The sequence below is a fragment of the Acomys russatus genome, chromosome 19 (genome assembly GCF_903995435.1).
Source record: "Acomys russatus chromosome 19, mAcoRus1.1, whole genome shotgun sequence".
Taxonomy (NCBI): Eukaryota; Metazoa; Chordata; class Mammalia; order Rodentia; family Muridae; genus Acomys; species Acomys russatus.
The window spans coordinates 41,923,493-41,949,663 of record NC_067155.1 but is presented as its reverse complement, the minus strand read 5'-3'; the positions used below and the strand labels follow the sequence as shown (position 1 = coordinate 41,949,663).

Sequence of the window (26,171 nt, the reverse complement as noted above, 5' to 3'; positions counted from 1 at the left end):
GCGACCTGGATCTATTTTCCTACCTGTGTGACGGAGGCCTCTGGGGTGTGGCTCTAGGGGCGGGGTTTGGAGGTGAGTAGACGACATTAGAAAGGTTCTATCTTAAGTCAAGAGAGGCTGTGAGCCCCCAAGTCGCCCAGTCTTAACACACAGGGGAGTGTCCTTTCTCTGGCCTCAGATCGTAGAGGGACAGAAATCAAGCTTGCTCGTGGGAGGGTTGAATAAGGGTGCTTTATCACGTTGCCTTACCTGATACCCCAGCTGACCAATCTCCTGGAGAGACCCACCCGGAGGCCACCCCCAAAGCTTCCAAGCTGGGTGGCTTCCTAGATCCCTCCTCTCGTGCCCCACTTACAGCCTGTCATTGAAAGTTTTGTTTTGGGTCTTTTGATCTAATGGCTGTGATTTCTGTGTATCTTCCCCATTTATGCCCGGATCCTCCTCCCATAATACCAGCCGTATCTGAGCTCTTCCGTTTGCCTTCCTCTTGTTCCACATGCCACGACCCTCACATACCTTCAGACCCGTATTCCTGGCTGGGTGCCCAGTGCCTCATCCCTTTCAAAGGAAACAGACAGTCTCTCATGTCATATATAGTCTTTAAACACTTCCCCAACCAGCCCCTTGTCACTGCCCTCAAGTTTCCTGTGGTTTTATGTTTTTTTTTTTTAATATGTTAAAAAAAAAAAAATCTTTCTCTGTAGCCCAAAGTGGCTTGGAACTATGTAGCCCAGTTGAGTTTTAAACTCAAAGCAATCCTCCTGCCTCAGCTTCATGAGTGCTGAGATGACAGCATGCACCACTGTGTCAGACTGATGCCAAATCAAACCACATAGCATAGCCAGGCGGTGCACATGGTTGTGCCCGTCTTGGGGGCACGCGGTGCATTGTGGGTATGTGAGGGAACCAAGTACCTAGGAACATAGGCCTTTCCGTCGGGCGGCCTTTGGCCTTATCAGCCTTCAGCCACCCTGCTGAAGGTGAAACTGAGGCACAGCAAAAGTGGCCTGCTTGTTTGTTGGAGGAATGGTCCATCGGGGTCAGACAGCTTGGGTGGTTAAAAAACTTGAGCCTAGAACTATGCCCTCAACACTAGCCTGGAGGGCCCCACACAGGGATGACTGATTTGGCTTCACACTAACTCTACCTGTGTGCTACCTCATCCATGCATCAAAGCCCCTGGAGATAGTCCTCTCAGCCAGCTGGCCTTGTCCATAGGGGGTGGGGGAGGGGCAGACTCTAGCTGCTCCAACCATGGTTGGGGTGAAATAGTCTTGGGGGGCTGCTGCTGTCTTAGAGATTCCTTGTTCTCCTGTCCTGGGGTTCCAGTTTGTGAGATGCAAAGAGGGACAATTGGCACTAGAAATGTAGCTCAGACGGTAGAGCACTTGCCTAGGGTGAACCCGGCGAGGTGGGGCACACCTGTCAATCATCTCAGCACTTGGGAGGTCGAGGCAGAAGGATCTGCAGTTCACCACCGTTCTTAGCCCTACCTGGCTAGCATGGGATACATACGGGAAGAAAAGCAGGAAAACCCAGAGCTCAGCTGTTGGAGCTTGAGGGGAGGTTCTTAAGTCTTCTGACTGTGACTGCATTTGCAGGAGGCCCCGAAACCCAAAGAGTCAGGGTTTGAAAAGCACAGAGTCACCAGGGATGGAGGTGCTGGTGCGAATGCTGCCCGGGAGACACACACACACACACACACACACACACACACACACACACACACACACACACACACGGCATCTGTGTGCCTGCTCTAGCCTTCCCTCCCTTTTTCGTCCTCCTCTGCCTCCTCCTCCTCCTCTCTCTCCCCCACCCAGTGCCGCCACCACATTTGGAAGGAAGGAGAAGAAGGGAGCTTATTTATAAAAGTCACACTTGGGGAAGGAGCTGGCGTCCTTCCTCGCTTGCCGCTCTGTAGGCTGGGCGCAGCCCTCTAGCCTTCCTCAGCCCCACCTCTCCCAGATCTGCAGATTGCAAGGCAAGACCAACCTGGAAGGGGCCAGCAGGGCCCCTCGCACCTGAGCCTTGTAGGTAAACCCACAGAGATCAGAGTTTAACCCCTCGGAGGCTAAGACTGGTCCAGGACCACACAGCTGGGGAGACAGTTGAGGAGTAAGGTTTTCCACCCCCACCCAGCCCCACATGTGACACGAAGAGGCCTCGTCCCTGTAACCATATTCCCTTCTTTCCCATCATTTCTTAGAGAGGAGCTGATCTTAAACTTGGAATGTTGCCAAGGGTGGCCTTGAACTCCTGATCTTGCAGCCTCTGCCTCCCAAAAGCTAGGTTGCAGGCATGCATGTACCATTATATTGATTCTCTCGCCCTTCCCCCCTCCTCCCGACATAGGGTTTCTATGTATCACAGGCTAGCCTGGAATTCCTTCTGAAGCCAAGGGTGGCCGCAAACCATAATCAATCCTCCTGCATCAGCTTCCTAAGTGTTGAATAAAAGCCATACCTGGTTTTTACTATTTCTTCTTCTTCTTCTTCTTCTTCTTCTTCTTCTTCTTCTTCTTCTTCTTCTTCTTCTTCTTCTTCTATAATCATATCTTTTTACATTGATTGATTGATCGATTGATTGATTGTGGGATGGGTGCCTGTGCATGGAGGTCAGAGGACAAGCCTCAATCCTATCACGTGGGTCCCAGGGACGGAACTCAAGATGTCATGCTTAGTGGCAAGTGCCCTTACCTGCTGAGCAATCTTGTTGGTCCTTAATCTTTTATGTTTCAGACAGAGTTTTCCCGCACTGGCCCTGTGAGCCTGCACTGGACCTTGGTGTTCCAGGCGTGCACGAGCAGGCCTGCACCCTGATTTTCTGCGGGGGTTGTGTTTTGTTTCCTTGTTTTTCTGTTCAAGGTTTCCTGTAGTCATGGTGCAGCTGAGGACGACCTTGAGTTTCTGAGGTTCCTGCCTTCACCTTCCTGGTGTTGGGATTTCAGGCATGCAGTGTTGCAGACTGGGTTTGCGCGGTGATCGGGGCGGGGTGAAGGGCTCCCTGCATGCGAATCACACGCCTCTAGCAACTGAGCCATAGTCCCAGCCCCGGATCTTCATTTTCTTCTGGGGAATTCTGGAACTGGCCTTCCCCAGGCTAACCCAGACTATCCTCAGATTGTTGGTCGCGTCTGTGTGGGGCCAGCATGGCACAGGGGACTTGAGACAAGAAATAGAGGGAAGTGGAGAGAGGCAGTCGGGGGCAGGCCAGCCTGAAAGTAGATGAGAAATCGGAGTGTGGACCAGAGGCAGCCTAAAGTAGAGACCATGAGCCAAAAGGAGGGGCCAAATGACAGGAGAGTAGAATTTAGATCTTCCTCAAATGAAAGATTCCAGTGCCAGGCCTGCTGTGTCTCACAGTGTATGCCTGACATCCTGGTTGCTCAGGAGGCTGAGGCAGGGAGAAACTCAAATTCAAAGTCACCCTGAACTACACTGTGAGGTCAACATCAGCCTTAATATCTTTTTTTTGCCCCCGTTTTTCGAGACAGGGTTTCTCTGTGTAGCCTTGACTGTCCTGGACTTGCTGTGTAGACCAGTCTGGCCTTGAACTCACAGCGATCTGCCTGCCTCTGCCTCCCAAGTGCTGGGATTAAAGATGTGCGCCACCACTGCATGACCTAGCTTCAGCATCTTAATGAGACCTTGTCTCAAATAAAAATATAAAGGGAGAGCTGCAGCCATGGCTCCGTGGTGAAGAACACTTGCTGTTCTTGGATAGGACCAGTTCTATTCCCAGCACCCACATGGCGGATCACAACTGACCATAACTCTGGTTCTTGGTGTGTTTGTGTGTGTATGTGTGACATGCTCCCCTTATCTCCTCAGGCACCAGGCACATGTGTGGTGCACAGATAACCATGTGAGTGGAACACTCGCACACATAAAGTAAATCTAAAAAAATAAAAAACAAGAGCTGGGGCATGGCTCAGTGGTAGAGCCCCTGCCTAGAATCCCCCAGTGAGGGGCTGGGGTGTGGCTCAGTGGTAGAGCCCCTGCCTAGAATCCCCCAGTGAGGGGATGGGGGTGTGGCTCAGTGGTAGAGCACTTGCCTAGAATCCCCCAGTGAGGGGCTGGGGTGTGGCTCACTGGTAGAGCACCTGCCTGAAATCCCCCAGTGAGGGGCTGGGGTGTGGCTCAGTGGTAGAGCCCCTGCCTGAAATCCCCCAGTGAGGGGCTGGGGTGTGGCTCACTGGTAGAGCCCCTGCCTAGAATCCCCCAGTGAGGGGCTGGGGTGTGGCTCAGTGGTAGAACACTTAATAAGCACTCCCCAGTGAGGGGTTCGGGGCATGCCTCAGTGGTAGAGTGCTTGCCTAGCATGTATGAGGCTCTGGGTTCAACTCTAATATCTAAAAAAAATGTAGGGGGGAGATGTTAGAGGCCCTGGCACATTGCACCTGTGTTCCCATGAGATCTAGGACAGGCAGAACTTTCTGGAAAAGGACGCCCAGCATTCTCTCTTTCCTTTCCCACTAGTTCCTTACTCCACCACTTGTCTCACTTGTCTTCTCTCATTTGCAAGGTGGAGCTGATGCTAGCTGGGTCATCCTAGAACTTAGGAGGTAGAGACAAAATAGCAAGAGGTCAGCCAGGCAGTGTTGGCCCACGCCTTTAATCCCAGCACTCAGGGAGGCAGAGGCAGGTGGATCTCTGTGAGTTCAAGGCCAGCCTGGTCCACAAAGTGAGTCTAGGACAGCTAGGGCTGTTACACGGAGAAACCCTGTTTCAAAACAAAACAAAAACCAAAAAACCCCAGGAAGATCAAGAGCTCAAGGCCATCTTTGGCTCATAGCAGTTAAAGCCAACCTGGGCTACATGATACCCTGTCTCAAAAAAAAAAAAAAAAAGTAAAACAGAATAAAATAGAGCTAATGGTATCTGTCTCCCTCTCCCAGAGGAGGTGACAGTCGGCCTAGTGTGTGCATTTTCCTTACTACTCTCCACCCTCTGGGAGTGAGTCCAGAATACACTCTGGACTTGGGCACATAAATGTACATCCGGGATGCAGATGCAATGGCTTACAGGACCAAATAGTCCAGTGGTTCTCAACCTTCCTGATGCTGTGGCCCTTTAATAAAGTTCCTCATGTTGGAGTGACACCCACCCCCCCAGCCACAAAATTATTTTAGTTGCTACTTCAGAACTCTAATTTCGATGCTGTTTTGAGCCATACTGTAAATATCTGATATGTGACCCCTGTGAAAGGGTCATTTGACACCCTGGGGTCACGATCCATAGGTCGAGAACTACTGATCTAGTCAAAACACCTACAAGCACAAGGTTGAGAGAGGACCAGGGGTTTGTTTAAGGGTGCACAGCCCCTTTCTGCAGTCTGTGGAGGCCACTGAGCCTGAGCAGGGGACCCGAAGTAGGAAGTGGAATTGTAGGGATCACCCAGCTCCAGGGGTAGAGGAGACAGGATGGTAGGCAGGAGTTAGACACTTGTTTTTCTGGAGACCCAGCCTGGCTTTTCTCTGTATACCTCTGTCTGGATCGGGGCCTCTCTGCGCTAGTGATATTGGCTTTGATTAGTCACTAAAAAGAGGAAGGAGGAGGGAAAAAAAAAAAGCCAGTCCTGGAGGCAGACAGCAGGGCTGGCTGGGCTCAACAGATGAATCAACCCCGCTGGCTGGAGTGCTGCCATCCCGCAGCCTCTGTGCCTCCCGGAGCAATCACACTGGCTTCCTGGAGAAAAAGTGTCTTGGAATACCCGAGTCTCTGGCCAGGAAGATCACGTGGACTGTCCTCAGCACTGCTAGGGGCAGTTTCCGGCTTTCTGCCCACAGTGTCTCTGGTGAGGTCTTCCTCGGTATCTTTGCACTTGTTCCCAGCCCTGCTATTTCCTGGAGGTCATGAGGTCAGAGGGTCAGAGGTCAACTCTGGAGAGTCCCTTCTCTCCTTCCACCTCTGCGTGGGTCCCAGGGATCAAGCTGTGGTTGCCAGTTTATTATGTAAACAACGTTCGGGCATACCTGCATGTGCGCTTGCAGGCCAGCAGAGGGCGCCAGAGATCATTATAGATGGTTGTGAGCCACCATGTGGTTGCTGGGAACTGAACTCAGGACCTCTGGAAGAGCAGACAGTGCTCTTAATTTCTGCGCCATCTCTCCAGCCCAAGTCAGTTCTTTTTTTTATCCACTATGTGGGTTGAACTTAGGTCATTGAATTTAGTAGCAAGGCACTGAGACATTTCACTTGCCCAAGAAGGATCTGTGAAGCTTTTTTGGGGGGAGGGGTGTGGTTTTTTTCGAGACAGGGTTTCTCTGTGAACCCTTGGTTGTCCTGGACTCACTTTGTAGACCAGGCTGGCCTTGAACTCAAAGTGCTGGCCTGCCCGAGTGCTGGGATTATAGGCATGCACCACCATGCCTGGGCTTTTTTTTTTTTTTTTTTTTTTAATTGGTGACTTTGCTGTTGTTTGGGGGAATATTTTGCTGTGTGGCACAGGTTATCTTTAAACTTGTATTGATCATTCTGCTTCAGCATCCTGCATGCTAGGATTAGAGTTACCATGACCTCAGTAGAGATTGTCATGTTTGTTTGCAGTGTTGGAGATTAAACTCAGGACATTATGCATTCATTCTAGGCAGGGGCTCTACCACTGAACTACACCCCCAGCCCCTCACTGGGGGATTCTAGGCAGGGGCTCTACCACTGAACTACACCCCCAGCCCCTCACTGGGGGATTCTAGGCAGGGGCTCTACCACTGAGCCACACCCCAGCCCCTCACTGGGGGATTCTAGGCAGGTGCTGTACCACTGAGCCACACCCCCAGCCCCTCACTGGAGGATTCTAGGCAGGGGCTCTACCACTGAGCCACACCCCAGCCCCTCACTGGGGGATTCTAGGCAGGTGCTCTACCACTGAGCCACACCCCAGCCCCTCACTGGGGGATTCTAGGCAGGTGCTCTACCACTGAGCCACACCCCAGCCCCTCACTGGGGGATTCTAGGCAGGGGCTCTACCACTGAGCCACACACCCAGCCCCTCATTGGAGGATTTTATTTTAATTATTTGTATATGTATATGTCTATATGTGGGTATATGCATGTGTGCAGAGGTGCCCTATGTTTGCAGAAGACCATGTCGGATCCCCTGGAGCTGGATGGCCCTTGTGAGCTACCCAATGTGGGTGCTGAGAACTGAACTTAATCATCCTGAAAAAGCAATATTGAGTTCTTAACTGCTGAGCCGTCTCCCCAGTCCCCTGGAAAAAGGATTTTTAACTCCTTTCCTAAAGGGTTCTGGATATGAAGCAAGGTTTAAACAAACGAACAAACAAAAACAGTAACGACAACAACAAAACAAAACAAAAACCACGGATAAGCAACAAAACAAACTCCACCAGGAAGAATCAAATTGTTAGGGTATGTGAAAGACAGGAAGAGCATGAGGGGGTGTGGGGGGGGGGTGTCACGCAGCTGCGCAGGTGTAATCCCAGCATTTGAGAGGTAGAGGCAAGAGAGGATTTCTGTGCATTCAAGGCTAGCCTGGGCTGCATAGCTAGACCCTGTCTCAAAGAACAAAACAAGAAGGAAGGAAGGAAGGAGAGAAGGAGAGGGTGAAAAATATCCCACATTTCTGGTTTGGGGGATCTTGGGCATGGAAGGGTTCCGAGCTGGGAGTTTGAGGAGAGGGCGCTGGTATCTGCGCGTGTCAGTCCATAGATGTTTGGGCCTTGATCTGTTCTTCCTTCCCCGATCTAGCTGCTGCCTCCACGCCAACGCTCACCAAGACCTTATCCTTACCTTGCCCTTTCTCTGCCACTTTCACTACCGCCTGCCTGGGTCTCCGATCACCCAGCAAACATCTGGATGCTCACTGGGGCTCATCTGTTTGTCTGAGACATGGTCTTGTGTAGGCCAGGCTGGCCTCAAACTTGCTACATCTTGAACTATTTTTTTTTCTTTTTTAAAGATTTATTTATTGAATATATATATAGTTTTCTTGCCTGCATGTACACCTGCACACCAGAAGAGGGCACCAGATCTCATTATAGATGGTTGTGAACCACCATGTGGTTGCTGGGAATTGAACTCAGAACCTTTGTTTTATTTTGGTTTGGTTTGGTTTGGTTTTTTGAGACAGGGTTTCTCTGTGTAGCCTTGGCTGTCCTGGACTCGCTTTGTAGACCAGGCTGGCCTCGAACTCACAGCGATCCGCCTGCCTCTGCCTCCCAATGCTGGGATTGATCTTGAACTCTTGATCCTCCTGTTTCTGCAACTCCAAGTGCTAAGGTCACAGACATGCACCGCCACCTTTGCTTTATTCGGTGCTGGCGATCAAACCAGGGCTTCATTCATGGTGGGTAACCGCTCCGCTCATGTGTCATGTCCATGTGCCATATCTATTCTGGTCAAGACCCCAGGAAGAAGGCATGCCGGGATAACTAGGATAGCCTCGCTACCAGATTTTGTTTTGTTTTGGAATGTGTCCAGGGGAGGGGGACATTATGGGCCATATCTGTAATCCTAGTACTAGGGAAACTGAGTCAGAAAGATGGGAGTTCGAGGCTAGCCTGAACTACAAAATGAGTTCCAGGACAGCCAAAACGCTGTCTAGAAAAACAAAAACAAAACCACAAACAACAACAACAAAAAGTTTCAGTTCTTTTCTGTATGCATCATGTCTGTCTGTCTGTCTGTCTGTCTGTCTCTGTCTCTCTCTGTCTCTTTCTGTCTGTGTGTGTGTGATGATGTATCATGGAGGTGTATGCTTGTTATAGCTCTTGTGTTGAGGTCAGAGAATAATGTTACATAGTTGGTTCTGTCTGTCCACCTGTCTGTGGGTTCTAGGGATCCAACACCAGGCTTTGCAGCAAGCACTTTTCCCTGCTGAGCCATCTCACCAGCTCCCACATTGTTTTTGAGGCAGGGCCTCCTCTGTGATTTTTGCAGCTTGGCTGCTTGTTTAGGCTTCCAGTGGGTTCTTCTGGCTCCGCCTCCCTTCCGCCTGTAAGCTTGCTGAGATCTCAAACAATTGCCACTGCATCCAGCTAGCTTTCTTCTTGTTTTTGTTTTTGTTTGGGACAGGGCTTCTCTGTGTAGCCCTGGCTGACCTGGACTCACTCTGTAGACCAGGCTGGCCTCGAACTCACAGCGATCCGCCTGCCTCTGCCTCCCGAATGCTGGGATTAAAGGTGTGTGCCACCATGCCCGGCTTCTTTTTATTTTTAAATGTGGATCCCAGGAATTGAATCCAGGTCACCAAACTCAGGTCATCAGGCTTGCAAGGCAAGCTCTTTGACCTGCTGAGCCATTTTTACTAGCCATGCATTGATTATCTGTTCTCTGGCTCTATTAATAGAGTCAGACCATCCATCTTGGCCAGCATTTGTTCCTTTGTTCCTTTGGTGTTGGTTTTGCGAGGCAGGGTTTCTCTGTGTAGCCTTGGCTGTCCTAGACCTCACTCTGTAGACCAGGCTAGCCTCGAACTCAGAGAGCCACCTCTCTCTGCCTCCCTTGAGTGGTGGGATTAGAGGTGTACACCAACACTGTCCGGCTTGGTGAGCCTTTTTGACACTATTCAGTCAGTTTGTGACTGTACTACAGAGGACAGAGGCAGAACGGAACGAGCCTTGGGCCTCGGGAGAAAGAAAGGAGTACATACTCCAGGTGAGAAGAGAAGAGCAGAGCAGGGAGGGTGCTGCGGAGACCGTTAGATCTCTGATCGGGCCGCCCCAGGGAGAAGGCATGAATGGGTTCTTTAAAGCGGAGAGCTAAACCACAGGAAAAGAACAGAGACTGCCAACTGTGGGGCTCCTCAGAGATGAGCAGCGCTGTCTGGAAGAGGGAGCGAGCAGTGGAGCCCTCTGTCCCTGGAAGCTGAGGCAAAGGAGAATGACTCCTCAGGTCCCTGGGTGCGTGGGTTTCTGGAAGTATGGATGTGGCTCCAATCAGGGCATAAATGGTGTATGGGAAACCGGAGGAGTGAGAGACTCATAGAGCGGGGGGGCAGGGGGGGTTCCTGATATAGGGAGCGTGTGAGGGTGGGGGAGGGGAGGTTTCAGTGAATGGGAAACAGCAGATTGCAGAGGCAGGAGGATGCTCTTAGAGGTGGTGTAGACTCTGGGACTGGGGGAGGAGAAGGCAACAGAGGTACCAGGGAGAAGTCCTGAAGGAAGGAGGCGGTGATGACTAGCCTTATTTTGTTTTAGTTTTAGTTTTTCGAGACAGGGTTTCTCTATGTTATCTTGGCTGTCTTGGACTCCCTTTGTAGACCAGGCTGGCCTCGAACCCACAGGGATCCGCCTGCCTCCGCCTCCCCGAGTGCTGGGATTAAAGGCCTCGCACCACCTCCGCCTGGCTGATGGCTAGTTTTAATTGTCAACCTGAAACCACCCAGGGAAAGACTCAGTCTTTGAGATTGTTTATATTGGCTTGGCCCTGCGGACATGTCTGTGTTAAGTTCATGTGGGAAAACCGAGCCCACTGTGGGCGGCACCATCCCTTAGGCCCTGAACCGAATAAGGCCGGATGGTTGTGGGCCACCGTGTGTGTGCTGGGAACCGAACTCAGGCCCTCAGCAAAGAGCATCAAGTGCTTTTAGCCACTGAGCCATCTCTCCAGCCCTTCGCTCTGCTCTTCCCTGGGCGTGACGTGACTGGCTCTCTCCAGCTCTTGCTACTGTTGGTTCTCCCGCAGTAATAGGTTGTAACCTGGAAATGTGAGCTAAAGTAAACCCTTTCCCCGCTGAGGTGCTTTTCCTCAGAATATTCATCACAGTAACCTGAGAGGAAATTAAGACAGAGGCAGAGGGACTTGGGAAGGATGAATCCTGTGGGTTTCCCCCCTCAGGGTACTTGAGAGCCAGGACAAGTTTCACCATAACTTGGAGGTCTGACCCACACCTTCCGATTGGCTTCTAAACGGCATCTTTGGAGTCTCCCGCCCCCCCCCCCCCCCCCATGATTCCCTCCCAGCGTTGTCCTCATGGACAAGGTCTAGCCATTTCCCTGTCAGTCTCCAGTTTAGTCCAGCTGTTGGCAGGTGGTGGGAATAGTAGGACAGACCCTAGAGAGGTCAAGTGTGTCTGTGAGGGATGGCAAAGCGGAGTGGAAAGAGGTACTAGCCCAACCCCAGGGGTCCCAAGGGTGGAACAGGAAGCTCAGCAAGGCTGGCACTTGGGTTCTGAGGTGTTGGGAATAGAACCAAGGGCTTCATGCATTCTAGGCCCTCTAACAACTGAACTTTTTTTTTAAAAAACGTGTTATTTTTCTTAAATTTTTAGTATATATGTGTATCATTGAGTGGGTATGTGCACTTGAGTGCAGGTGCCTGCAAAGTCCAGCAGAGGGCGCCAGATCCCCTGGAGCTGGGGTTACAATGGTTGTGAGCTTGCCTGTTGTGGGTTCCAGTAACCAAGACTCTGATCGTCTATAAGAGTCATATGAAGGCTGGGCGTGGTGGCGCACGCCTTTAATCTCAGCACTCAGGAGGCGGAGGCAGGTGGATTGCTGTGAGTTCGAGGCCAGCCGGGTCTACAAAGCCAGTCTAGGACAGCTAGGATAACACAGAGAGACCCTGTCTCGAAAAACAAACAAACAAACAAAAAGTCATATGAGCTCTTAACTGATGTGCCGTGTCTCTCTAGCACCATTTTAGGGTTTTGTTGTTGTTGGGTTTGTTTGTTTGTTTGCTTGTTTTGGACACAGCACCTCATGTAGCCAAGCTAGTCTTGAACTCCCCAAATAGCCGGGGATGACCTTGACTCCTTATCTTCTTGCTTCAGTGTTGCCTGGAATACAGGCACAGGCTAGCCTGCCCAGCTTTGGACATTCCCAGACAAGGGGACAGGAAACTGGCTTTAGTGACATATGGCTGTTATTCTGGCACCCAGGAGCTGGAAGCAGAAGGATCAGGAATTCAAGGCCACCCTCAGCTTTAAATTGAATTGGTGGCTACCTTGGGCTATATGAGACCCTGTCCCAAAAAAAAAATAAAAATAAAGGAGCAGACAAAGTGGCTCAGCAGGTAAAGGCTTGCTGCTAAACATGCCGTAACCTGAGTCCAGCCGCCAGGACTCACATGGTGGAAGGAGAGAAGCAACCCCTACAATGTGCCCTCTGATCTACAAGTACAGGGGTGTACGCACACATGCCTATACACACCACAATATTTTTTTAATTAAAAAAAATTTTTTTTTTGTTTTTTTGAGACAGGGTTTCTCTGTGCAGCCCTGGCTTGAAACTCTGTAGACCAGGCTGGCCTCTTGCCTCCAAGTGTTGGGATTAAAGGCGTGCACCACCACACCCAGCTTAATTAAGAAATTTAAGTAAATAAGGAGGAAAAATAAAAAAAAGGAAATGGTCCATTCTCCTACCTTAACTAGTACGCCCCCCCCCCCCCGTCCTTTTCTGGGTCTCAGAATTTGTAGGAGGCTGACTGCCATGAACCCCAATTCTACTGCTCAGAACCAGACTGCCTAGTGATAGGGGACAGAGCTCTGGCTGGCTCTGTGCCGTGCCTCAGTTTCCCTAGGGAGCGCCCTGTGTGACTCAACTCCAGGTCCAGGAACGGGCCCCTGGCCCCTACGTGTGACAGTAGTCCCCAGTGGCTCCTTGTGTATACCTTGGGGGAGGGACGGCCACCTGGTGGAGCCCACAGGCACTCTGAGGAGAAGGAGCAGAGCAGGGGGCTTATTTTAGCTGCCCGGGGGAGGAGGTGCCATCTCTCCATGGGAGGAGGCCCGGCTGAGCTGCCTGCAGACAAGCTTCTAGCCGCCTCCTCTCGCGTTCTGTGGGTCCTGCTTTGACTAGGTGATGGGGCCCAAGGAAAACGCCTGCATCTCATTCGTCTCAGTCTCTTGCCCCTACAGTCAATTGTCACTCTATACCCATGTCACAGAAGGGCATCAGTCTTGGAGGGCAAGCTTTGGCCCCAAGCCAGGTTTTCTCAGCCCTCCTCGACCTGAGTTGTGTTAAGAGAGCAAGACAGATCCTCTGCCATGCGATACTGAGCAGTGAGTCACGGCTAAGCCCTGAGCTCCTGCCCCCTTAGGTGACAGTGCTTGTCCTAGGGTCACAGTGGTGTACCTTGGCTATGGGAAGGACATGGGACTGGCAGGCACAAGCAATAGAACTTTAGTCCAGATCCCCAGAACCTATACCATGTGAGTGTGGCAGCCTGCCTGCAATTCCAGCCTTGCAGGGAAGAGACAGGGCATTCCTAGGGCAAGCTGGCTAGCAGGACTAGCCATGTGTAATCAGCAAGCTCTGGGTTTGATTGAGAGACTCTGCCTCATTAAACAAGGTGGATGAGCAACGGAAGACATCAGCTTTAGGCCTCCACAGGCATGTGCACCCACACATGTGCAAATATGCATACACACATGTGCATCAACACACACGCGCATGCACATGTAAATGGAAAGGGAAAAAAATGACCATGGCCGGAAGATAGAAATCTAGTCTAATTGCTCCCTAGCTGGTGATTGGTGGTTTTTATATGGCAGCTTTTGGGACATTGGGACCTACAGGTCTTGGAAACACCGTTCTCCATTTTAATTGAGAACCTGGCATGGTAGCACACACCCATAATGCCAGCACCCGAGAGGCTGAGGTGAGGTCAGGAGTTTAACTGTAGCCTGGGCTACAAAGTGAGACTGTGTCTAAAAACAGAAGAAAACAAGGACCGTTGGGTCTGGAGCATAGGATTCCCTGGCTTGCAGGGAGCCAGGCAGAATCTAGAGACCCCAGAGAGGCTCAAGGCTCAGTTAACTCAGGCAGCAACCTATTGGTTAGCTTCAGTCTTAGGGACCACTGGCATGGTAACCAGGTTTCATAGCTACTGGAATGGGACATGACTCGGTCATCCACTTGACTGGCAGATCCTCTTTAGTGTGCTGGGCACTTTGGGATCCTCCAGGTGGCGCTGTGACTGGAAGCTTGTGCGGGCGCAGCTTGTCTGTCCTTGTCCCTGCCCAAGAGACTCCCCAAGAGGGAGACAAGTGGCCAAGGAGCCTCTCCTGGTGCTGTGTGTGAAGAGGATTCATGGTCTGAGATCCCAGGGGACCGACACGTGCCCACTCACATGTCTATAACTCTGTCCAGGCCAAGGACAGCGATGACGACGACGATGTCACTGTCACGGTGGACCGAGACCGCTTCATGGATGAGTTCTTCGAACAGGTGGGAGCCAACCAGCCTGCTCTGTGTCCCATCTCGTACCCACCATTCCTCACCCCGTGAGCTGGGGAGGACTCTTACGGACCTACGCAGCGCCGCCGTGCGCCCCACCCCACCCCACCCTACCCCCAGCAGGGGGCGCCAGTGTTGAGCCAGTGTGAGGGCTTGGCAAAGCCATGTCCATCCATGCTTGGGACTCTGGGAGCTGTCCACCTTCCCTCTGATTCCCTACTCTGTTTTCCTCTAACCCCCTCCCTCTACCCCCACCCCCACACCCCATACCCCCTGACCTGGATCCCCAGGTGGAAGAGATTCGGAGTTTTATCGACAAGATTGCCGAAAACGTGGAGGAGGTGAAGCGGAAACACAGTGCTATCCTGGCCTCCCCCAACCCAGACGAGAGTGAGTGAGAATGGCGGGTACCCCTGCAAGGCGGGGTTCCTGAGCCCCAGCTACCCCACACCAGGGTGTCATGGGCAGTGGGGTGTTTGATCTGCATGTGTGGAAGACAGGGGTCCTTGCACTGACCAAGGCCTGGAGTTAAGCAAGTCAGTGCTCACTGTTGCCGGTAGACCTTGACCTGCTGCTGGCAAGATTTGCCACGGCCAGGGATGGCAGTACATATCTGCGGTGCCAGCAGGTGGTGGCTGGAGGATCAAAAGTTCAAAGTCATCCTCAGCTACAAAGAGAGTTCGGGGGGGGGGCAGCCCCACCTTCCCCAGCTAAGGGGAAACTGGAAAGGCAGGCAGCTCTCCTGGGATGCTGGGAAGGAGGGCCCGCCCATGAATGGATGAGTAGGTGGGTGGGTGGGTGGATGGATGGATGAAGGGAGGGAAAGAGTAAGTTGCCTAATGAATTGGAGGCTGCCCAGCTCAGCCGCACCCTTCTAGAGTCTCAGGGGAGCAGATAACATCTCTGAGGTAGCTCTCTGACCAAGCAGACTGAGAGTTTCCTGTGAGAGCTGGCACCCTGCGTGTGGCATGGAGGTCCAGAGCCCTGCATTCTCATGGCTCCAGGAAGTCAGTCGCCTGTGTCCCTTTACACAGGTGGCCTGTGTGTATTTAGATCTTACTTGGTCCTAGACAGTGCCCCTTGACCTGGCCTTCACACTCATGTTGAGATTGTGTGTGTGTGTGTCTGTCTGTCTGTCTGTCTGACTGTCTGTCTGTCTGTCTGTCTGTCTGTCATGGAAGTGAGTGTTCAGGTATGTGTGCCCATATGTGTATTTATAGGGCCTGAGCGAGCTGTCAGGTTCTTCTTCCTCTTCATCCTGTCTGCCTTTTATTTTGTTTGTTTCTGTTCTTTAAGATAGTGTCTCAGCTGGGCAGTGGTGGTACATGCCTTTAACCAGCACTCCTGGGTAGGCAGAGGCAGGTGGATCTCTGAGTCAGCCTGTTCTATAGAGCTAGGACAGTCAGGGCTAAACAGAGAAAAAGCGTGTCTCAAAACAGAGAGTGGGGAGCTCTTGCAGACCAAGCTGGCCTCTCTTTATTATTTTATTATTTTTCAGATTTATTTTATATGCACAAGTGTTTTGCCAGCATGTATGCAAGTGTACCACATGTGCTCCTCCTGGTACCCGTGGAAGTTAGAAAAGGGCATTGTGTGGGTCATGGTGGCGCACGCCTTTAATCCCAGCACTTGAGAGAGACAGAAGCAGGTGGATTGCTGTGAGTTCAAGGCCAGCCTGGTCTACAAAGCGAGTCCAGGATGTTGGCGGCATATGTCCGTAGACATTCTAGCACTCAAGGAGGAGATTAGGAGTTCAAGGTCATCTTTGGCTACAAAGCAAGTTTCAGGATAGCCTGGGCTATATGAGACTCTATGTGAAGGAAAAGGGGGGCCTGGCAAGGGGACCCCTGAGCTGCTGGAGGTGGGGTGGGTACACCACTCAGCATCCTTTCTCAGCATCTCTGTGCTGCTATCCACACATATCCCTCCCTGTGTGGCCTATAGCGTGGGTATGGTATCCAGGAACTGAGCAGTAGAGCCAGGCTGAGGTGCAGCCACACATCAGGGGGAGAGGGTATCCCATCAGGGCTGTGGGGCAGGGCAGAGCTAAGAAGGAATATGGAAATTGGCAGTGTGTGGAGGGGGTGGGCTTTCCTAGATCAATGCTGGCTCTCTCTCCTGGGAGTGGGGGGGCTGCCATCCGGCTGGGCTATTTTAAGTCTGAGCAAAAAAGGCTGAGACGGGCAGGCGGGCGAGAGCAGCTGGTGACCAAGTTTCCTTTTGTTCGTGGGAGGAAGGCTCCCTCCTCCGCTCTGCAGAGAGCCCCCCACCCCCCCCATCCCCGCTCTGCCCCTACTCACATTCCACTCAGTAGGTGGACTGTCCTGTCCTGATATACCACTGCTGTCACGCCTAAGCCCTGTCCCCAGTGTGTATGGTAGGAAGGGTGGGAGTTTAGAACCTGATCTTCGTCTTTCCTGAAGAGAAGCTGGTGGCTTCCTGACTGGTGGCTTCCTGGGAGAGCAGCCAGCCGAACACCCTGAGGCCTTGGCCAGCCTAAAGTCATAGCTACGGCTAGGATGAGGGTCACTGCCCTCCCTTCCCTTTATATTCACCTCTCGTGACCCCCAGTTTCCTGTCACTGCCAAGGTTACAAGCCTCCTTTGGGGGGAGGACTATTACCTCTTCGAAATTATTCTGTTACTAACCTCCTCCCCCCGAAAAACCAGGGTGTTCCCCCCTCCCCCTGTCTCAGTCACTCAGGGCAGCTAAGCTTTATGAGAAGTTCAAGGTCAGCTGTTGCTTTGACTGGGTAGACAAGGTGGCCCACCATGCTTCTGCCTGGTACTGAGGCACCAGGTAATGCCAGGTGAACTGAGCCCCATACGCGCAGCCCTCAGCGGGCGCCTACTGCAGCCTGACCAGCCTTAAATTTAGCCCCATCTGTTATCTAAAGGGAATGGGGGAGGCAGCGCGAGAGGAGGGCAGCTTCTTGGAAGGCAGCAGGAGAGGGGGTGAGACTGTAGCTGGGGTGGCCCTGGCCTAGAATTGCAGCTGTAGACAAAAGCATAGCCAAGGGAAGAGAGGAGACCATAGTGCTGGGGTTTGCCCAGAGCGCCCCCCCCCCCCCCCCCGTCCCATTCCTGGTGCTAGAGGCTGCGCCCCCTAGAGGCTGAATCTGAACAAAAAGGAAATCACGGTATCTACACCTCATGTCATTCCCCACCCCCCCCCCCCCCCCCCCCCGCTTCCTGCCCATAGAGACCAAGGAGGAATTGGAGGAGCTCATGTCCGACATTAAGAAGACAGCAAACAAAGTTCGCTCCAAGTTAAAGAGTAAGTCACTCTGGTGTCTGGGGACATGGCTTATTTGGTACAAGGCTTGTGTAACCTACTCGAAGCCCCGAATTCGATTCCCAGAACCTGGTAGGTTAGGTATCATCTCAGAATGTGGAAGTATAAAGATCAGGACAGCCTAGGCTACATAGTTTGAGGTGGTTGGTGTCCTAGGTTCATGCACAGACCATACTTTGCCTGTGTTCACATACATGCATACATGTCCCCGTGGCCACGGCCTTAAGATTAAGGGACATGTCCTGCAGGTGGCAGACGCCTGGTCCTATCTACTTTCCTGAGCAATTATCACAAAGTGGCCTGGGACAGACCAACACAGCAAGTCCTTCTGAGTGCACCACACACCTATAGGCATGCTTGCAGGTGTGCATGCTCACCCACCCCACTCCTTTGGGTACTCACAGGTGTGTGTGTACTCACACAGGAATGTACACAGCTGCACACACCTCCCAGATGGGAGGACCAATTTTTTTTGTTTTGTTTTGTTTGCTGGCTTTGTTTTGTTTTTGTTTTTTGAGACAGGGTTTCTCTGTGTAGCCTTGACTGTCCTGGACTCACTTTGTAGACCAGGCTGGCCTCGAACTCACAGCGATCCGCCTGCCTTTGACTCTCGAGTGCTGGGGGGAAGGACCGTTTTTTGGACCCACCTCCATTATTTACAGTTTGCCTTCCATGTGGCCCCCATCTCTAGTGTCACAGGCAGAGGCTTCACCCCTGAGGGTGGGGGAAGGGAGCCAAATCCTCCACTTAGGGCTGGGACGGGTGCCTAGAAGCAAGGTACTGCTCAGCGACCCCCTACCCTCCCACCCACCCCAGGCATCGAGCAGAGCATCGAGCAGGAGGAAGGTCTGAACCGGTCATCAGCCGACCTGAGGATCCGGAAGACTCAGGTGCCTCAGGACAGCGAGGGTGGGCGGGGGCCCCTGAGTCTCTGGGTCCCCCGTGGAGCTTGATACTTAACAGTGTCCCTGTCTCCCCACCCCCAACTCCCAGCACTCCACGCTGTCCCGAAAGTTTGTGGAGGTCATGTCTGAGTACAATGCCACGCAGTCCGACTACCGAGAACGCTGCAAAGGGCGCATCCAGAGGCAGCTGGAGATCAGTGAGCTGGGGCCAGCGTCCGGGCTGGAAGGGAGGGGCCTGTGACTGAAGGAGTGGTAGACGGGGCTCTTGGCTACAGATGTCATACAGGGTTGGAGCCACCAGCTGGGTCCTGGGTTTGTGTTTTGAGCTGAAGTGATGCTGCCTGTGGCCTGTGGCTTAGGGGTGTGGCTTGGGTTAGAGCGACGGGGGCCATCCATAAGGGCGTGGGAGTGGGGCTTGGAGCTAGAGGTGTGGTTGAGGGCGGGCTTCGGCTGGAGCGCCTGAGCTCCCAGGAGAGGGCAGGACTTAGTGTGATCCCTCCCACCCACAGCTGGCCGGACCACGACTAGTGAGGAGTTAGAAGACATGCTGGAGAGCGGGAATCCTGCCATCTTCGCCTCTGGGGTGAGTGTGAACCCCACCCCCCCAACCCCTGTTACCAGAACCCATTAACCACATCCCGCAACAGTGTCTGTGCCAAGCCCAGGGTCAGGGTAGTGTGTTTGGATACGGCACCCAAAGGAAGCAGATTTTAGGAAAGCCTGAGTCTCAAGAGAGGGGAGGGGCCCAGATTCAGGGTCATATGTCAGTGGCAAAGGCGCGAAACAAGATGCGTGTTCAGGTTAAGATGGCTCCTCGGGTAAAGGAGTTTGCTTCCTGGCCTGACCATCCAAGGTGGATCCCTGGGACTCAGGTGGTGGAAGCACAGAACTGCAAGTTGTGTGTACACACATACATGTGCATACACATATACGCGTGCACAAACATACACACCATACATACCACATTCATACACACCACAAGCACATACACATGTACACACACATGCACACACATACATGTATTACCATATACACTCACATCACATATACACATATGCATGCGCACACATACACATGCACACACGCACATAAACACACACACATATATATCATACACACCACACTCACAAACTCCACATGTACATAAACACATACACATACACACACACACGAAATGTAATAAGGAAAACTAAGACTGGTCTCCAAGCCAGGCATAGCGTCTCACAGCTGTAAGCCCAGCACATGGGAGGCTGAAGAAAGAGTATCGCCTCCAGTTCGAGGTCAGCCAGGGTACGATTGTAGCCAGGCAGGTGGAGGGAGGGCGGGGGATGAAGTGGCTGTCATCCTTGGCTACACAGCATACTAGAGGCTGGGCTGGATGAGGTCCTGCCTGAAGACAAACCGTGAGTTTCTGTAACTCCAGCTGTGAGGGGGTCGTCCCAGGCTAGAGTTGAGAGCTCGCTGGCTGGCCAGCCTCACCAAAAAGGTGCATTTCTAGTTTAGTGAGAAAGACTGGCTCACAGAGGCAGGGCTGACAAGATGGCTGAGAGGGGGAAAGGAGCCTGCTGCTAACTAAGCCTTACAACCTGAGTTTGAGCCCCATGAACCGCACAGTGGAAGGAGAAAGCTGACCCCCTCAAGTTGTCCTCTGATTACAAGCAGATGATGTGAGCATCAACTCCCACATATGTGAATAAATTAAAACAGGTGTAAAAACGTTTATAAAAAACCAGTGAGGCAGGGGCTGGAGAGATGGCTCAGAGGTTAAGGGCACTGTCTGCTCCTCCAGAGGTTCTGAGTTCAATTCCCAGCAGCCACATGGTGGCTCACAACCATCTATAATGTGATCTGACGCCCTCTTCTGGCATGCATGTGTATATACAGCCAGATCACTGTATACATAATAAGACAAACAAACAAAAAACAGTGAGGTAAGTAAGCCGGGTATGGTGGTGCACGCCTTTAATCCCAGCACACAGGAGGCAGAAGCAGGTGGATCTCTGTTGAGTTCAAGGCCAGCCTGGTCAACAGAGCAAGTTCTATGACAGCCAGAGCTACACAGAGAAACCCTGCCTTGAAAAAAAAAAGCTTTTTTTTTTTCAACAGGGTCTCACTGTGTAACCCTGGCTACCCTGGAACTCTTTGTGGAGGCCTGGCTGGTTTGGAACTTACAGAGATTTGCCTGCTTATGCCTCTGAATTCTGGGACTAAAGGTGTGCGCCACCACGCCTGCCATAATAAAACAGTCACTTGGTGAGCACTAACTGTGTGGGGGAGTGTCATCAGCTCCTTATTTCAGGCAGGAATTGAATCACACAGAAACTAATTAGCAGCAGAGCCAAACAGGAGGTTGGAAAGGCTGTGGCTGCTGCCTCTGGGAAACCTCTACTCATCCCAGCTGCTTCCTCCTCGGCCCTATTCTAGTTTCGTTTCTGTTTCTGTGATAAGAAGCCCCGACAAAAAGCAACTCAGTGGAGAGGGGTCGTGTTTTAGCTCACAGAAGCTTGAAGCAGCTAAGAGTCAGAGCAGAGAGAGAATGAACATTTGCATGCTCAGTGCCCGGGTAGCTTTCTCTTAACATGGTCCAGGATCTTCTGTGTAGGGGATGGTGCTACCCACAGTGGGCTGGATCTTCTCACGTCAGTTGCCATTGATAATTAGACAGTCCTTCCTAGGCGTGTCCCTAGCTAAGCTGATTTAGACAATCCTCTCTTCCCAGGTGATTCTAGGTTATGTCAAAAGGACATAAGGAGGTTAAGAGTCCTTGGCAGCTCAGCTGGGCGTGGCGGCGCACGCCTTTAATCCCAGCACTCGGGAGGCAGAGGCAGGTGGATCGCTGTGAGTTCGAGGCCAGCCTGGTCTACAAAGCCAGTCCAGGACAGCCAAGGCTACACAAAGAAACGCTGTCTTGAAAAACAAAAACAAACAAACAAAACAACAACAACAAAAAGTCCTTGCAGCTCTTCTGGAAAATATGAGTTTGGGTCCCAACGCCTATGCCTGACAGCTCATAACCACCTGTAACTCCAGCTCCAGTGACTCCAACACCCTCTTCTGGCCTTCTCAGGCACCACACCCACGTGCATATATATGTATATATATACACACACACACACACATATATATATATACCCAGACAAACACATGCATACAAATTTTAAAAACAAACAAATGACATCCTCCCTCGCCCTCCCAGTCCAAACTCCCACCCTTGTCAGCGTTGGGGGTCGCACTGCTCTCTCCTCCAGATCATCATGGACTCCAGCATCTCGAAGCAGGCCCTCAGTGAGATCGAGACCAGACACAGTGAGATCATCAAGCTGGAGAACAGCATCCGGGAGCTGCATGATATGTTCATGGACATGGCTATGCTGGTGGAGAGCCAGGTGAGTGAGTGACCTCTTCCTCACTCCCGTCTTGTGTCCTCTGGCCCCTTCGCCCCCAGCAGCACCCAGGGCCACACTAACCCCTTCACTTTCCATCCAACACGCTGCCCTGCCCGGGAGGGACAGAGTGTTTTTAAGGTAACCACAGACTGTTGTCAGGGCCTCGGGGAATCCTGTTTGCATGGCTCTGCTTGGTGCCCCCCAGGTCCTGCATGGCCCCGCCCCTCACCCCAGCCCTCTCCTAGCTTCATGAACTATGTCAGGGTGATCCCCTTCCCCCACCCTTCACGGACTGGCTGTCTTGCTAGAAGCAGAAGGCATAGCAATGAACAGGACAGTTGAGCAGTGCCAGTAAGAGTGAATGACTATCGGGTGAGATAGGGTAGCACAGCGGCTGTATAGAATAAATGGAGTATTCGCCACTGGTGCTGGGAGAGTTTTAGGTAGGCGTGCTTAGCCTGTAGCCTGTGAGCCACAGGCAACGTAACACAAAATCATAAAATTAGAACTTGAGATTGTGAGCCGGGTGAGGTGGTGCACTCCTGTAATCCCAGCACTCAGGGAGGTGGAGGCAGGCGGATCACTGTGAGTTCGAGGCCAGCCTGGTCTACAAAGTGAGTCCAGGATAGCCAAGGCTACACAGAGAAGCCCTGTCTCAAAAAAAGAAGCAAACAAAACAAAACAAAAAAACCCAAAATCTTGAGATTGTGTGTGTGTGCGTATGCATGTATATGGACCGTATTTCTTTAAGGCAGGGCCACTCTCTGAATCTGGAAGTCACCAAATCAGATAGACCAGGCATTTGAGGCCAGGGAGCCTCAAATCCTCTTGTTTCTAGCTCCCAGAAGTGAGGTTACAAGCACCTGCCACTAAGCCTGACTTTTTACGTGGGCATTAGGGGATCCAAACTGAGGTGTCTGAATTTCAGCCCCAATACCTGACACTTCCATTGCAAGTTTTGTGTTTCTGTTTTTATTTTTATTTTCAAGACAACAACTGGCTGGCTATATAGATCAAGTTAGCCTTGAATGCATAAGATCTGATTGCTTCTGCTTCCTGAGTGCTGGCATTAAAGACCGTTGTCACGTCATGACGCATATTCAGTCAGGACTTCATCTGCTCAAGCCTTCCTCTGCCCCTCACAGACACACACGTGGGGTAGAAAGGGACCAGCTAGAGCGTCTCCCAGGAGCAGTGAGAAGCAGCACCCAGCTCAGGGACCAGCAGTGCCAAGGGCTCGGCAAGATGCTACACTTGGGGAGAAAGGACATGTGTAGGACACAGGGAGTGGCCAAGGCCAATCCAAAGGTGGAGACAGATGAAGTAACTGCTCTTGCTGAATATGAGTGAGGCTGTGCATTTATTTGCTTGGGCTTTGTTTTTGTTTTTTATTTTGTTGTTGTTGTTTTTTTTCCCCCAAGACAGGGTTTCTCTATGTAGCCTTGGCTGGGCTGGACTCACTTTGTAGACCAGGCTGGCCTCGAACTTACAGTAATCCACCAGCCTCTGCCTCCTGAGTGCTGGGATTAAAGGCGTGTGCCACCACCTCCTGGCTTTGTTTTTGGTTTTTGAGACACGGTTTCTCTATGTTAGCCTTGGCTATCCTGGACTTGCTTTGTAGACCAGGCCGGCCTTGAACTCATAATGATCCGCCTGCCTCTGCCTCCCGAGTGCTGGGACTAAAGGCGTGGGCCACCACTCTCGGCCTGCCTGAGTACAGGTTTGCCCATGCTCACCTGGTAAGCCTTGGCCAGGCCAGGCTCAGACTGCAGTTCACCCATTCCTGCCCTCCCTCCCTTTGCCTGGCATAGCCCACTTTCCAGGGTCACAGCTGACCGCCCTCTGCATGGTCCTCATCCTTGCCTGAGACTGCATGGCCAGTTCCACTCCAGAATGGCTGCTGTTTGGGAAAGGCGGGAGCTGCTCTTGGCATGTCTTGTACTCAAGATGCCCTGGCCGGGTGCCGGGCCTGGTGGCACAGGTGAGGAGCTACGTGCCCTCCTCACACTTCTCTTCCATCTCTCTTATTTCAGGGCGCTTTCCTGAATCCCTACCTTGAGCTCCCTTCTGGTTGTGAGGAGGGAGGCCTGGACCTTGGGTACCCCTGGTCCTGCAGGGGGAAATGATTGACAGAATCGAGTACAACGTGGAGCACGCCGTGGACTACGTGGAGAGGGCTGTGTCTGACACCAAGAAGGCTGTCAAGTACCAGAGCAAGGCGCGCAGGGTCAGTAGCCAGTTCTGCCCATGCCTGTGCCCCAGAGAGCACCCAAACTGTGGGACACAACTCCCCCACCTGCCTCTGTCCCGTTTTCAGAAACTCCAACCATAGCCTACCCTTATTCATCAATAGTACAATTAGGTCATCACTCCCCCTCCCCATATGTCAGATGGAACCCAGAATCCAGCATGTGCTAGACAAAAGCTATATCGGTGAGCCACGCCCCAGCCCCTCACTGGGGGATTCTAGGCAGGTGCTCTACCACTGAGCCACAGCCCAGCCCCTCACTGGGGGATTCTAGGCAGGTGCTCTACCACTGAGCCACACCCCAGCCCCTCACTGGGGGATTCTAGGCAGGTGCTCTATCACTGAGCCACACCCCAGCCCCTCACTGGGGGATTCTAGGCAGGTGCTCTACCACTGAGCACACCCCAGCCCCTCACTGGGGGATTCTAGGCAGGGGCTCTACCACTGAGCCACACCCCCAGCCCTTCACTGGGGGATTCTAGGCAGGTGCTCTACCACTGAGCCACACCCCAGCCCCTCACTGGGGGATTCTAGGCAGGTGCTCTATCACTGAGCCACACCCCAGCCCCTCACTGGGGGATTCTAGGCAGGTGCTCTACCACTGAGCACACCCCAGCCCCTCACTGGGGGATTCTAGGCAGGGGCTCTACCACTGAGCACACCCCAGCCCCTCACTGGGGGATTCTAGGCAGGTGCTCTATCACTGAGCCACACCCCAGCCCCTCACTGGGGGATTCTAGGCAGGTGCTCTATCACTGAGCCACACCCCAGCACACACTATACTATTCAGTGCCAGCATGAGGCCTCATTCTAGTTTTCCCCTTGCTGTACCCCAACTGCTCTTCTGAGGCCCTGCCCTTTGTCTCCCTGCAGAAGAAGATTATGATCATCATTTGCTGTGTGATTCTGGGCATCGTCATCGCCTCCACCATCGGAGGCATCTTTGGATAGAAACCAACCCGCCCACCGCTCTATTCTGGATGGGTCTCCCTGAGGAGGCCCCTGGCTGCTGCGCCTAGCTGGGTTGCCCTCCCCACTCCTGCCTTTTGGCTGGGAGCCCTTTCCCTCCCATCCCACACTGCTCCTTCTCTGCCATGAGGCTCCCGTTCCCACCACCCTGCCCCAAGCCCTGTCGTGTGCATGATCTTGTGACAGTGTGTGTCTGTACAGGAGGCAGAGGGGAACAGGATTGGGACTAGCCGGAGGGGCTGGGAACAGGTCAGTGTGGGCAAGACTCGGGCCCTGGCCAGGTCCGCCTTTCTTCAGGCCTGGGCTCCACTCCTCCCTGGGACTCAGGCTCCTTTCTGGACCCCAACCTTGCCCTCACCTGCCCTGCCCTCTGGCTTCTCCAGCTCTCCCTGCCATGCCAAGGCACCTGGAGGGTGGGGACCAGTTGGTCACATGGTGCTGCTTTTCAGGTTAGGGGAGGGGTGTCCCAAGGGATAGCTCAGCACTGAGTCTTAGCTGCCCACTGCCAGGAGGCTCAGGGTGCCATGGCTGCTGGTGTGTTAGGAGCACCCAGTACTCCCACTTTGGGCAAAGCCTGACAGTGTCTCTGGCCTCAGCTGCCCTTACCATAGCCCTGGGAGTCATGTCCCTGGGCTGGGCCTGAGCCTAGTGACCCGTTCGTTGCAAGAAGCTTGGTGGTGCCATCTCTAGCCTTGCTTTGGGCTGGAGGGATGGAACAGGCCGTAGGCCTCTGCCCAGTCTCTAACAGGCATGTTAAGTCGTGGCCAGAGTTGCATGTTGGGGACAGTGGTTCCCTACTTTCCTTATGCTCTGAGAAGCCAGGTGTCACTTTGGGCCTGCAGTCTCACCCTGCCCTGTCTCCCATTGATGTGCCACATGGTATCAGGTGTACTGGATGCAGTATTCAGTAGCCAGCTGGGGAGGGAGCTCCCCACTTCTCTCCCCTGCCATCTTGGGGTTTCTCAGAGTCAAAAAATGTACCCCCTGCCCCAGGACCTCTTTCTTGTCCACAGGCAAGGAGTGTGCATGCAAGTGCATGCAGCGGGAGTTGGGGCCGTGTCTGTGTGCCCCCTTTTCCTCAGCTTTGCTCCTGCCCAGTGACTGTGACCACCGTCCGTGCTGCCTTCTCTCACGGCCACTTCCCTTCACCCCTTCACCAAAGGTCTTGGTACAACCAGCTGCCCATTTTGTGAGATTTTTATGTAGAATAAACATTTGTATCTGTA

General features: G+C 52.6%; 1 protein-coding gene across 2 annotated transcripts in view; it reads left to right on the top strand.

The window, feature by feature from the left end:
- The window catches only part of Stx1a (syntaxin 1A), a 26,962-nt gene extending 791 nt beyond the window's left edge, over positions 1 to 26,171 (top strand). The window contains exons 2-10 of one of the 2 annotated variants that reach the window (XR_007832351.1): positions 14,057 to 14,134; positions 14,434 to 14,533; positions 17,345 to 17,419; positions 18,254 to 18,327; positions 18,431 to 18,539; positions 18,852 to 18,925; positions 21,591 to 21,728; positions 23,762 to 23,955; positions 24,850 to 24,887. Coding sequence is in view for 1 of the 2 variants with exons in the window: in XM_051161340.1 (XP_051017297.1) it covers positions 14,057 to 14,134; positions 14,434 to 14,533; positions 17,345 to 17,419; positions 18,254 to 18,327; positions 18,431 to 18,539; positions 18,852 to 18,925; positions 21,591 to 21,728; positions 23,845 to 23,955; positions 24,850 to 24,927 (837 nt within the window). In the remaining variant the exon portion in view is untranslated. Of the gene's footprint in view, positions 1 to 14,056; positions 14,135 to 14,433; positions 14,534 to 17,344; positions 17,420 to 18,253; positions 18,328 to 18,430; positions 18,540 to 18,851; positions 18,926 to 21,590; positions 21,729 to 23,761; positions 23,956 to 24,849 lie in introns of both variants that reach the window. The other variant, XM_051161340.1, reaches the window with a different exon arrangement.